This window comes from Callithrix jacchus, chromosome 18 (assembly GCF_049354715.1).
Source record: "Callithrix jacchus isolate 240 chromosome 18, calJac240_pri, whole genome shotgun sequence".
NCBI classification, from domain to species: domain Eukaryota; kingdom Metazoa; phylum Chordata; class Mammalia; order Primates; family Cebidae; genus Callithrix; species Callithrix jacchus.
This window is the reverse complement of record NC_133519.1, coordinates 19767118-19779920: the sequence shown is the minus strand read 5'-3', so window position 1 is coordinate 19779920 and position 12803 is coordinate 19767118. Positions and strand designations below refer to the sequence as shown.

Here is a 12803-nt window from a genome sequence, read left to right as displayed (position 1 = left end):
CTCGCTACCTCTTTTCTTTTGCTATGCCCCTTCCCCCGCCCGTTCTCTCTGACATCATGTCTGATGAGCCCTTTGTCCTAGCAGCTCTTGTATTCATCCTTCGCACAAGAGAACAGATGCAGAAACTGTCGCTCAAATGAAAACAAGGAAGAGCAAAGGAAGATCTGGAGAGGGCTCTGGCCTGACTCCGAGCGTCCTGAAGGGTGTTCTGGGAGGAGTCTGATATTTAGACTCTTGAGGGGTGCTTTCTGTCATCCGAACTCCAACAAAGGGGCGTTCTGAAGCCCAGGAAGACCCACAGGATGTGGCCCTAGGCTGTCTCTGCGGACCCTTCCCCACTCCTTCCCTTGTTTGGATCCAGTCCCTCTGGCCTCCGCTGTCTTCTCTGCAAACACCGACCATGCTGTCTCTTTAGGGCCTTTGCATTTTCTGGTCTCTGTCTGGAACACTCTGCCACTGCATCCTCACCTCCTCCACTTCACTGGGCCTCAGTTCAAATGTCACCCCAATGAAGGTGTTATCCGATTGCTTTATCCAAGACAGACCCTGTCTCCCCAACACATTGTTCTCTAACCCTTTACTCTGCCTTATCTTTCTTTTTTTTTTTTTTAGGTGGAGTCTCGCTCAGGCTGGAGTACAGTGGTGTGATCTCGGCTCACTCCAACCTCCGCCTCCTGGGTCCTGGTTCAAGCAATTCTCCTACCTCAGCCTCCCAAGTAGCTGGGATTATGGACATGAGCCACCACACTCAGCTAATTTTTTGTATTTTTAGTAGAGACAGGGTTTTACCATGTTGGCCAGTCTGGTCTTGAACTCCTGACCTTGTGATCCACCCACCTCAGCCTCCCAAAGTGCTGGGATTACAGGCGTGAGCCACTGCACCCGGCCTGCCTTATCTTTCTTAAAAGAAACTCACAACATCTGACGTATGCCAACTTGTTTATTTATATTATCCAGAACATGAACTCTCCAAGGCAAGGGTTTTGCTTCACTACTGATTCCCAAGTGCCAGGAAATGTACCCAGCACATGCTGAGCCCTGAATCAATATTTGTTGTGGTGTGACTTTTAAAGCATCAGTCTCAATGCTTATTAGCACAGACTTGGTCTCATGGAAGCACTTTGTGTTTTTCTGGTGGCGGGTTATTAGTCCACTAGTTGACAAGTGAGGATGAGAACTTTATTTGAGCAGTGTGGATCTGTTCAAAGTGATCCTGGGGCACCAGCCTACAGACCGCTGTTGAAATGAGATTGCTAAGAGTCACCTTGTGGAGGGAGAACTGTGGGTCCCATCTCATCCACAGCTGCTTTGATCTGATGTGGGGCCCTGGAGATGAAGAGAAGAAAGGTGGGAGTGCTGTGTACTTTTTCCCCACAAAACCACTGGGGATCATTGTCAGCTCCTGGGCTTTCCTTTCCACATCCTTTTCAGGGACTGAGGCCAGTTTTGCACTATTCAGCAACCAGGCATGTGGTGTGACTGTAGGTGGCAGGTGGGGACAGCACAAGCTGCTAGGTTGAGTGGCCATGTGCCTTGTTCAGGCAATCTTGGGGGAAGGTGATAGGAGAGAATTGGATGCGGGAAAGAAAATGGATCTGGTAAAGCCAGGTTACCCACGGGGAACCTCTGAGCAGGCCAGGCAGGGAGGATCTGGGAACAGCCAGGTTGAGGATGCGGTCTGGAGGTTAGCTGTGCTGAGCCTTTGTCCATGGTGAAGTGATTGTCCAGGAACTGGGGAGAAGAGGGAAGGTCCTTGGATGGGACTGACATCCTAGGTGGGGAGATTGAAGGCACCCTGGGAAAACAGCACTTTCAAACCCACCCTTGTTTCTTCAATGCCTCCTTTCGCTCTATTATCCAGACTTGAGTGAGGCCCCAGGAAAAATACAGTTACACGTGGATGAGAGAAACTGTGAAACTTGGACGGGTGTGGCGGCTCACGCCTGTAATCCAAGCACTTTGGAGGCCAAGGCGGGAGGATCACCTGAGGTCAAAAGTTCAAGACCAGCCTGACCAACATGGTGAAACCCTGTCTTTATTAAAAAAAAAAAAAAAAAGAAACTGTGAACCTTATCAGCTAATAATCTCCTAGGATAAGTTTAGCTCATTAAGTGTTTTTCCAGTAGCAATCAATACTCCAGAGCTTTTCTAGACAGAATCACTCAAGGGCAGAATGTATCTTCCAAAGACGGCCACAGTAAAGAGTTTGATGGAGTCAGAGTGACCGCTACAGACCTCCTGTTGGGCAGTGGTGTTCTTTGTTCCCTCCCCTTGGAACATTTGCATTTGAAAATAAATGTGGCAGATTCTTGAGTACCTCAGTATCCTTTCTTTCTGTAATGTTCCTTCTGTATAGTGTTTTATGGCTCTTCACTCCCTCAGCTCAGTTTCAGGCAGAAGACTCATACCGAGCTGAGCTGCTTTTCTTGAAGTTGTGCAAGAATGTCCTGTTGGCTGGGACAAATTCAATATTTCTTTTCCTGGTCACTGCTGGAAAGTGAGAAAAGACTCTTCATCCCCACTCCCAGATCCGGCAGGAGGCGTGAGAGCGGATGCAGATGGTGAGGATGTCTATTAATATGGTGTTTCCTGCAAAACAGAGCCCATTTCGACCATGGGTTGTCAACTCTCCTCAGTGTCTACAACTGCAATTACCTTTGAGGGGCCATGAACTCTGATTAGCTGAAAGTCCTCAGGCCAGAAAGAGAGACCCCTGACCCCCACCTCTCACTTTCACCTGTTTCTAGACTTTTTCTTATAGCAACGCCTTGGCCATCAGAAAGCATCGGGATCTCAAATGGCAGGGTCTGGGGCCGAAGCCGAAGCTGGCATGGGTGATTCAGAGTTCTTCTGTTAGTTCAAATATCTAGTATCTTTTAGTGCCTGGGACCCAGGTTGGAGGCAATTCTTTGGTGCCATTTGGTTGATACTTTATGAATAGTGGTGGGGGAGGAATGCCTTGGACAATCATTGTCCCTGTGGATCTGGATCCTGGATAACTTCCAGTGTCCTGGAGGGAATGTTCTGTTTGGCCCGTGTTGCCCAGAGAGGAGCCAGGATGTGCGAAGGTGGGAGAGAAAAGGGCAGGAGTGAAACGTGCTGGTGCTTTCTGCCCACGTAGTGTGATGGCTGCTCAGGTTGCCCCATCGAGGCAGGACAGGATTCCCGTGGGTGATATGAGGTGCCACGGCGATTTCCAGGTACCAGTTATGTCCCAGAGCATCATGTGCCTGTGCAGTGGTTACTGATGGTCCAGGCATCAGTTCATATTGTCCTTTATGGCAGATCCTGCACAAGGGTGTTCTCTGTCTCTGGACCCACCCTGTCAGCACAGACATTCTTCTTCTTTTCCCCTGGTAAATACATCAGAAAGAGTTACCCCTCCAATGTTTGTAGTCTTGGCATCCTTGGCCTGCCTGCAGGCCTCTGAATCCTAAGTGTGTTAGCCCAAGGTCCCCTTAAGCAAAGGGACATTTCTCCTGGTCTTCCAACACCCTGGAAAAGGAGGCTCTTCAAGAGTAGGAAATTCTTCCTAATGTCTAACCTTGACCTACGACTATGCCATACATTTGGTTGTAGAAGGTGTGGAAACTTAGGGCTGTGGTGGACCCAGTTAAATCACTGGACAGAAGCCATGCGGCAGAGCCAGAACCAGCTTCTGGACTCCCTGTGTGGAGCCTTCTACTATCCCAGGTGGTTGGGTTCCTTCTCAGTGGCCAAAGGTGCTATTTTCTGAGCCTTGAGGACAGTACACTAAGTGAGAAAAGCCAAGCCAAAGGGCTACATAGTGTACAGTTCTATTTATATGAAATGTCTAGAAAGGACAAAAGCACAGAACCAGAAAGTAGACTAGTGGTTGCCTAGGGCTGTGAGAGGAATTGGGGAACTGGGAGGGGATGGCTAAGGGGTTATGGGGTTTTTGGGGAAGGAATGGAAATGTTTTAAAATTTCCCACCCTAATGGGGCCTCAGTGCCTCCTCCTTGCTGACCCCCTCTCTGCACCCTGGGACAAGCCAGCCGTGAGAGCCTGGGATGGAAACGGCCATGGAGCCCTGGTCAGTCAGGTGCTTCTTTCAGGGGCAGGGCATCCTGGGGCGGAGGCAGGGACCGAGCTGGATGTAGAGCTTGGAGCCTGGTCTGATCTCAGGGTTTTCCCTTCCTTCCTCTTCTCAAGAAGGCAGCCCTATCAGCCACCGCCCAGGGAACAGCTTCTCTTAGGGAGCCATTTTGTAGAAATCTCTGGCAAGAAGGGGTTGGGAGTAATCTAGAATCCCACTCAACAATGTTTGTCAATCCCAGCTACGTTCAGGAACCACTCACATGCCCAGTGGTGACCCAGCATCCTCCGTTTAAGGGCTCAGAATTCAGTGGGGAAGTAAGTGTAAATAGTTCTCTGATTGGGGTAAGTAATAAAGATCAAAGGAAGGAATTAATCAGCCTGTGTGTGGGGGAGATCAGGGAAGGCTTTCTGGAGCAAGCACAATTTGAACACTGAGTAGGAGAAAGCCACAGGAAGGAGGGAAGCTGGGTGGGAATCATGGCAAGTGTGTTCCAGGCAGAGGGACTATAACGTACAAAGGTCTGCAGATGGATGTGAGAGAACCGTTTATTCAGAGAACCACAAAAGAAACTTCAAGTAGTTGGATCTGGTTGGAAACCAAGATATGAGGATCTAGAGAAGGCCAAGAGATGAGGTGGGAGAGGTAAGAAGGGGCAGATCATCTGAAGCCTAAACAGGAGGAGGTACAATTCCCCCCTGCTCCCCAGGAACTCCACCTCCTCCACCTACCTCCTGCACCTGCAGGACTCCTACCTGAGCAGGGGCCCCAGTGCCAGGCAGAGAAGAGAGCAACCAGCATCAGGAGCAGCGAGATGGGCACCACCACCAGCAGCACATCTTTGTAGGAGGCCTTCCCTGGTGCTGAACATGGAGGGGTGGGGTCAGAGGTGGACCTGATGCTTCATAAGCCCTCAACCATTGACTGCTGGCCCTCAGCATACCTGCTTCATGATGGCAGCTCTCCCAGGGTGTGACTGTGGCCAAGTCCCAGCTGACGGGGTTGGAGACAATGCAGGAATAGGCCACGCCTCTGTCTCCGGGTCCCAGGGAAACGCTCAGCACCTGTCCATCTGTGAAAAGGCTGTGTGGCTCCATGCCGAAGTCCATGGTGGCCTCCCGTCGCCAGCTATAGGTTATTTCACTGATGTTGGGAGCCCAGCAGGACAAGAAAGCCTGGCAGGTCTTGGGAGGCTGAGCATCCCCTCCTACGGCAATGAACACTTGTACCACGGGCCTGGGCACTGCATCTGGGAAAGAGAAGTACAGCAGGTGTGGGTCCCAGGGATGCTGGGCAGGGGGCACATCTCTGGCTCTGGGTTCCACCCAGGGTTAGATGCCACCTCTGACTAGGCCTGTCTTGTTCCAGAATCTTGTCTGGCTTTCCACTGCCCACGGCACAGAAGCTGAATTCCTTAGCTTGATATTCAAAACCCTTCAGGAAATGATTCATGCCTGTCTCTCCAGCCGTACCTCCTGCTGCTTCTCCCTGCTCATCCTAATTAATTTGCAGTTTTCCCAAACATGTCATGCTCTTGAATATCTTTCATATGGTTCATCTGCGCACACAGATGCCTTCCCTTTCTTTTCCTCCTAGGAAACTCCTACCCATCCTTCAAGGCCCAGCTGGAACACATTACTTACTGCCTGATACCCCAGGCGTGGCTCTGAGCTCTCCCAGCACTCTATCTCTTTTTGTAGTATTTCTCCCACAATGTGTCAGTCAGTCAGCAAGAGATGACAAGCCTTTATTAAGTCAAGCAAGAAAACAAATACATTCCTAGCCTTCTGGAGCTTAGAGTTTGGTGAGAAAGACAAGTATTGACAAATGATTATGAATAATTAATAAAATAATTATGAGGGTACAAAATGCTGTGAAGGAGGGGCCCAGAGGTGGGGGGTTCTGTCTCACTTGCTCGATAACCTTAGCTCTCTGGTGTTGGCAAATAGTGGGTGCTTGATGGCTGGCCACTGAACACACGGATATCCTGGCGTCCTAGGCCACAGATCCCCTTTCCCTTGCAGGTTGATGAGGAAATCCTGAGTCTCAGTGGAAAGGAGGCCAGTGGGAGAGCATTCTGGTGACAACGGGAGGGCTCTGTTTCTGACAGCATTCCAAAGTCAAGCAGAGAAAAGCCTCGCTAATGCTAGCTCAGTCTGGTGGGATTTGTGATATGAAAGAGAAATGATTTGCTGGGCACACTAATAGTATAAACAAAGATTACAGGGGGGATATTTACACCACTTAAGAGGACAAGCTGCTTCCAAACACGATCAAGCGCAGTGGAAACACCCATTGACATTTCTAGTAACTGATCTACTAATTCAAATCATTCTTATCTATTGTCAAAGCAGAGCTCCTAAGGACGGCTGCTTGGCAGTTTCGTGCAATTAGTTCTAATCACGCTATGTATTTGGAAGCAATAAAACAGCAATTTCCTTAAAATCTGTAATTCAGATGCTGAGAACAAGGCATGTTAGAGCTTAGTGGTGTGGGTGCTGCATGTATTATCACATTCAATGTCCTCATTTCACATGTTCGGCAGCTGAGACTCAGATCGGAGGAGGCTCCAGGGCTGCCTGTATGGTGGGGTAGGTTATTCATTGCACAAGGGCATTGGGCTAAGGAGGTCACAGGGTAACAGGTGGTGGGGGGTTGCTGAAATCCAGCCAGCGCTCTGCTTGCCAAGATGAGCCTCAGGGCTGTGTGGATCCAGAAATGCACCTTCCAATTGCATCAGCACCCTGGGTGGCTCGCCCAAGAACGGCCAGTCAGCTATCTCGGGCTGGGGGGGAATTAGAGACGCCTCCCCAGTTTGCTTACAGCCTTTGTCTCCCTCATTGCTACCCTCTTCCCAGCTGCTTCCTCTGCTTTCCAATCTTTCTTTTTTTTTGAGACGGAGTTTCGCTCTTGTTACAGAGGTTGGAGTGTAATGGCGCGATCTCGGCTCACGGCAACCTCCGAACCCCTGGGTTCAGCCAATTCTCCTGCCTCAGCCTCCTGAGTAGCTGGGATTACAGGCACACACCACCGTGCCCAGCTAATTTTTTGTAATTTTTAGTAGAGACGGGGTTTCACCATGTTGACCAGGATGGTCTCGATCTGCCGACCTCGTGATCCACCCGCCTCGGCCTCCCAAAGTGCTGGGATTACAGGCTTGAGCCACCGCGGCCGGCCTGCTTTCCATTCTTAAATCTGGACTCCCCGCTTCTTCCACTCTATCTAAATTGCTAAGGTTTTACTGAAACAGTGGTTTAGGGTCACCTGTGCCTCTTTTCCAATCCATTAGGTAGATAAATGAGAGCTGAAAGCCACTCTTTCTTGACGAGAGGGCAAATGATGAAGGTGACGAGGGTGGCTGTGGTGGAGGTGTTGTGGGGAAACAAGGCCCACCAGCCCCCAGTCCATGCAGCCAGCTGAGGTGCTGAAAGTAGGCACTGCAGACCCACGCGAAGCAGAAGTTCCACCCAGCTGTGCCTGCCGACCCACAACATTATGAGAAATAAACATAGTCATTGTTTTCAGTCAGTAGGCTTTGGGATGTTTTGTTTTGCAATGATGAATGATGGAGAGAACCCGTGAATCACATGTAGTTAAAATCTCAGAAGCTCTTTTAAGAAATATGTAGATCCTATACTTTTAATTATAGTTTCATTATAATTTAATTTTTTACTATTTAATTATTACACTTTAAGTTCTGGAGAACATGGGCAGGGCATGCAGATTTGTTAAATAGGTATACACGTGCCATGGTGGTTTGCTGAACCCATGAACACGTCATCTACATTAGGTATTTCTCCTAATACTATCCCTCCCCTAGACCCCCTCGACAGGCCCCAGTGTGTGATGTTCACCTCTCTATGTCCATAAGTTCTCATTGTTCAATACCCACTTATGAGTGAGAATATGTGGTGTTTGGTTTTCTGTTCTTCTGTCAGTTTACTGAGAATGATGGTTTTCAGCTTCATCCATGTCCCTGCAAAGGACATGAGCTCATTCTTTTTTATGGCTGCATAGTATTCCATGGTGTATATGTGCTTACATTTTCCTTGTCCAGTCTATCATTGATGGGCATTTGGGTTGGTCCCAAGTCTTTGCTATTGTGAATAGTGCCACAATGAACATACATGTTCATGTGTCTATAATTTAGTTTTTAAATAAACCAGTTATGTCAGTTTAGTTTGTAATAGCATTTCTTTCCTTTACAGTGGTACACAGACTGATGGCACATCGTATAGTCTGTGATGGTCTCTTGGAACTGAGGAAGCATAGGCCAGGCTCTGTCCTGGATGCCATTGCAAATGCCACTGCATTTTACCCTATGGGTACTTTACATGGTAATATTATAATGCCCATTTACAAAGGAGAAAGGTGCAGGTCAGGAAGGCTAAGCATTGTGTCCAAGGCCACTGAGCCACGAAAAGACTGAGCTAGAGTTCAGGCAAGCATTGTGAAACGGTGAAGCCTGGCTGATGCAGCCAGGAGGAATTTTCTTAGATGTGACTGCCAGGGAGCAGCAGTTTCCTGAGTCAGCACCGTGGTCAGAGACCAGAGGTTTCTGGGACCCAGCTCTCCCGGGTTGCTATGACTCAGGATGCTTGCCTGGTGCTTTGTGGGAAAAGAGGGTCAGGTAGGCGGTGTCAGACACACTCACCGTACACCTTGAGCTGGAGGGTCTGGGTCCAGGTCTGACCCCTTGTGTCCACCATCAACACGGAGAAGTTGCCGCTGTCTGCAGACTCCAGTGGCCCGAGCTCCAGGCTAAGGTTGCTGTGTAGCTGGGCTCGGCCCAGGAAGCGGGAATGGTACAGAGTCTCTAGGGAACCTCGGAAAAACGTGGCCAGGAGCTCCTCCGAAGGCCAGAGAGATCGCCAGATGGCCTCACGGACTTGGAAGCCACGGGGACGCACTGCCACCAGCAGCACAGAGTCCCCAACCTTGCTCAGCACTGGGGCACCCGTAACTGTAATGGGAAGTAGGGCTGAAAGAACAGAGCCCCTGGTCACTCTGCCTGCCCGACGCTCTTCATCCTTCTCTTGCATGCATCTGAGCTGCTAAGGGGTGAATTGGGGCCCTTCCACCCACACTCCCTCCACTCAAGTTGAAGGTGCACTATGCCAGGCACCAGGGACAAAACATACGGAAGATAACCCAGTCTCCGCATTCATGGAGGTTACAGAGAAAGCCAGACATTCACGAAAGCAATTAAATATGAAGGGAAAAATGGGATGTCCTGTGAGAACACAGTTAGGGTGACGGGACCTCACCTAGCCTGGATGGGCTCAAAAAACAAACGGTTAAGCTGAGCCTTGAAGAGGAATCGTGATCAGCCAGGCCAAGCTGAGGGTGGCCTGGAGCAGGATAGGGAAGTGACTCCAGCAGAGGGCTCAGGACGGACAAAGGCCTGGAGGAGGAGAGTTGGTGCCCTGGGGAACTGAGAGTAGTTCTCTGTGGGAGGAGTAGGAAATTACACTGCAGAGTTGGTGGGAGTCAGATCACGCAGCGCCCTGAAAGCAACACTGGCGTTTGCGCTTTATCTGCAGAGCAATGTGGGGGTCTCAGGTAGGTTTTAAGCAGGAGAGTAACAGGATTAGATGCTTGGTTAGAAAGATCGCTCCAGCAGAGATGTGGACAATGCCCTGGAGGTGGGCAGGACTGAGGCTGTTCATATGAGTCCAGCGGAGAAATGATGGCAACTTGAATAGAGGAAAGGAGCAACCAGGATGGGGAGAAGTGGGGGGAATTGAGAGACGTGAAGATGGCGCAATCAGCAGGATCTGGTAACAGATCAGTTCTGGGGAGTGAAGGAGAGAAAGGAGTTGAGGATGGCTCCCAGGTCCTTGGGCTCTACCGGATGTTATTCTCTGTGATCCAGAACAGGAGGAGGAACAGGGGGGTGAGATGGCAAGAAGCTGTTTTTGGGGACTGTTTCTGAGGCAGAGGTGTATGGGAGACACTTCCGCTTGAAGTGCCCCTGACTCCTCTGCTCACTCTTGCAGCACATGCCTCCTCCGACCTCCCCACCCCTCTCTGCAGGCTACATATTCTCTCCTGTGTTCTCACAGTGGCCTGGGGTCACCATGATGACTACCCTTATCCCTCTATTTTTATAGTCTGTTTATGAGTCAGCCTTTCCCACTAGACCGTGAGCTCTTTCTCTCCATCGAGCTTCCAGTGCCCACTACTGTTCCTGAAGGAACAGGCTATGGGAGAAGCCTCGTAACGGTACTGAGTGAATGGCCTACTCTGCTGAGGACTGACCCCCTGCCTGACACTGGCACGGGGTGTAGGGAAGGGTAAGAGGTGATGAAGGTGTGGGCAATGTGATGTGTTCTAGATGGTTGCTCATTTGGCCATGCTAATTCCAGTCCCTCCTTGTTAATGCAGAGTAGGAACATAAAACACAAAGAGAATTGCACTGGATGTCAACCAAGACCTAGCTTCTCCCTGCTCCTGGTGCTGCCACAGATCAGCTGTGTGGCCTTTGGCACGTCACCTCCCCTCCCTAGGCCTCAGTACCACTGAAAAATGAGAGGTCTGTATCAGGTCAGGCACCCAGATCTTTTATCATTAAGGGCCATTTGAAAATTATTTGTGGGCTGGGTACAGTGGCTCAGGCCTATAATCCCAGCACTTTGGGAGGCCGAGGTGGGTGGATCACGAGGGCAGAAGTTTGAGACCAGCCTGGTCAACATGGTGAAACCTGGTGGCTACTAAAAATACAAAAATTAGCCAGGCGTGGTGGCAGACACCTGTAATTCCAGCTACTTGGGAGGCTAAGACAGGAGAATCGCTTGAACCTGGGAGGCAGAGGCTACAGTAAGCTGAGATGGCACCACTGCACTCCAGCCTAGGCGATAGAGCAAGACTCCATCTCCAAAAAAAAAAAAAAAAAAGACAAATTATTTTTGTCTCACATGTCCAATGATTTGAAAGATTTTGTGAGCCAAACAGACTGCGGCCTCTTTTGAGGTTAAGATGTGATTTCCTGCACATTTAGAAATGCTGAAGAAATCTGCAGGCTTTGGAGTTCTCAGGGCCAGGAACCCAGGCAGGGAGATGAGACAAAGCAACCCAAAGGCCCTGTGAGTCTTCTGATGTAAACAATGACATCTTAATCTTTGTGGCACCCCACAAACCCTCACCCCTGGCCTGGCAGTGCTGACCCATGTCACCTTGGCTCCTTGTTGATAAGAAAGGGAACTCAGGCATCAGACAGACAGAGGGATCGCTCAGTATGGAGGAAACCCCGCGTGTCAGCCACCCCAACATCACATCACCCCCAAGCCCACGTGGGCCGTATTCAGCCTGCTCCCATCTCTCACCCCTACTTAGTACTCGTCTCTGCTTATAAAGGCCTGCAGAGAGGGACCTCAGCTCCCCCAGGGGCTGCTGAAAATGCACTCTGCTGATTGTGGGGAGCCCTGCTCTGCCCTGCTGTCTGCTTCTCTTTCCAGACTCTGTTGAGTTCCCTCGTGCTAACACTGCCAGGTCCTCAGCATTCGACTTTCTCTCCAAGCAGGCAGTATCCCCTGTTGGCTCATTTTTACTGCTCTGGGCCACAAAACAGCTCATGTCTCGCAGACAAGAACACTCCTCAAGCTGTCACCTCCTCCCTCCCAGGACCCTGCATCTCTTTGTATCTGACCAGCTTAGAATGTTGCCCAAGAGCTTGTTCCAGTCTTCCCTACCCGCCCTCAGCTTGTGGCTTCCCCCTGCCCATCTGGCGTCCGCAGCTGGGGAGGTGCCTTCAGCTCTCCGATGACAGGCCATCTGCCTGTCCCACTTACCTTCCCAGAGAAGCAGGCTCCACAGGGGCCACATGGCCATCCTTCTCTGGAGAGGCAGGCAAACTCCCTCGACAACCCAAATCCAAAACCTCCCAGGCCAAGTGGATGCATGGGAGGAGCTGTGGTCCTTCTGGAAAGTCCCATGTTCAGAAGGAGGAATCTTGACTCAGAACAAGATGCCCAAAAGTGAAAACATCCAGAATAAAGTGGAAGTTGGCCCTGGGCTTAGCTGGACTTTCAGGAGCAGATTCTTGTAAATCAGCCTCTTTCACATGACGTGGTTGGCTAGCACATGGTGACAGTAGCCCCCACACAAGCCACATCCTCCTTGCCTTGAGGCAGGCTGGGATGCAGTCTCGCTGACCTTCCTGCATCCCAGCCTGCCTCATTGCTATCTGTCCTCCTCATTCTAGCTTAAAATTCTTCTGTACGGCCGGGCATGGTGGCTCACACCTATAATCCCAGCCCTTTGGGAGGCCGAGGCGGGTGGATCACGAGGTCAAGAGATCGAGACCATCCTGGTCAACAAGATGAAACCCCATCTCTACTAAAAATACAAAAATTAGCTGGGCATGGTGGTGTGTGCCTGTAATCCCAGCTACTCAGGAGGCTGAGGCAGGAGAATTGCTTGAACCCAGAAGGCGGAGGTTGCGGTGAGCCAAGATCATGCCATTGCACTCCAGTCTGGGTAACAACAGCAAAACTCCATCTCAAAAAAAAAATTCTTCTGTGGCCTCCCATGGCCCTCAGGATGAGGACTAATGCTCTGCTCTGCAGGCGGGCCCTCCTGAGTCAGGTCTTCTTCCCCAGGCTGGTCGCCCACATCCATTCTGCTCTCCAGCCATATCAAGCCAGAAGGCCCTCTTCTCAGAACTACTGATTTCACATTTCCCCGTGTTGTCCTTTCCCCCCACCAGGCAGGCTGCTCCCTTTATCTTTGCAAACAGAGCACGGC

At 50.4% G+C, this 12803-nt stretch overlaps 1 protein-coding gene across 2 annotated transcripts; it reads right to left on the bottom strand.

The window, feature by feature from the left end:
* Positions 1 to 922: 922 nt before the first annotated feature.
* SLAMF8 (SLAM family member 8) lies at positions 923 to 11918 on the bottom strand. Of its 2 annotated transcripts, XM_002760161.6 has the most exons (5): positions 11849 to 11918; positions 8713 to 9039; positions 5002 to 5307; positions 4814 to 4921; positions 923 to 3353 (listed from the first exon to the last, which is right to left on the bottom strand). In XM_002760161.6, exons 1-5 carry the CDS (start codon positions 11886 to 11888, stop codon positions 3277 to 3279), a joined length of 858 nt encoding a protein of 285 aa, XP_002760207.3. In that variant the 5' UTR covers positions 11889 to 11918; the 3' UTR covers positions 923 to 3276. The 2 variants fall into 2 exon arrangements, with proteins under 2 accessions (XP_002760207.3, XP_017821881.4); XM_017966392.4 differs by having other exon boundaries at positions 923 to 4921.
* Positions 11919 to 12803: the final 885 nt, after the last annotated feature.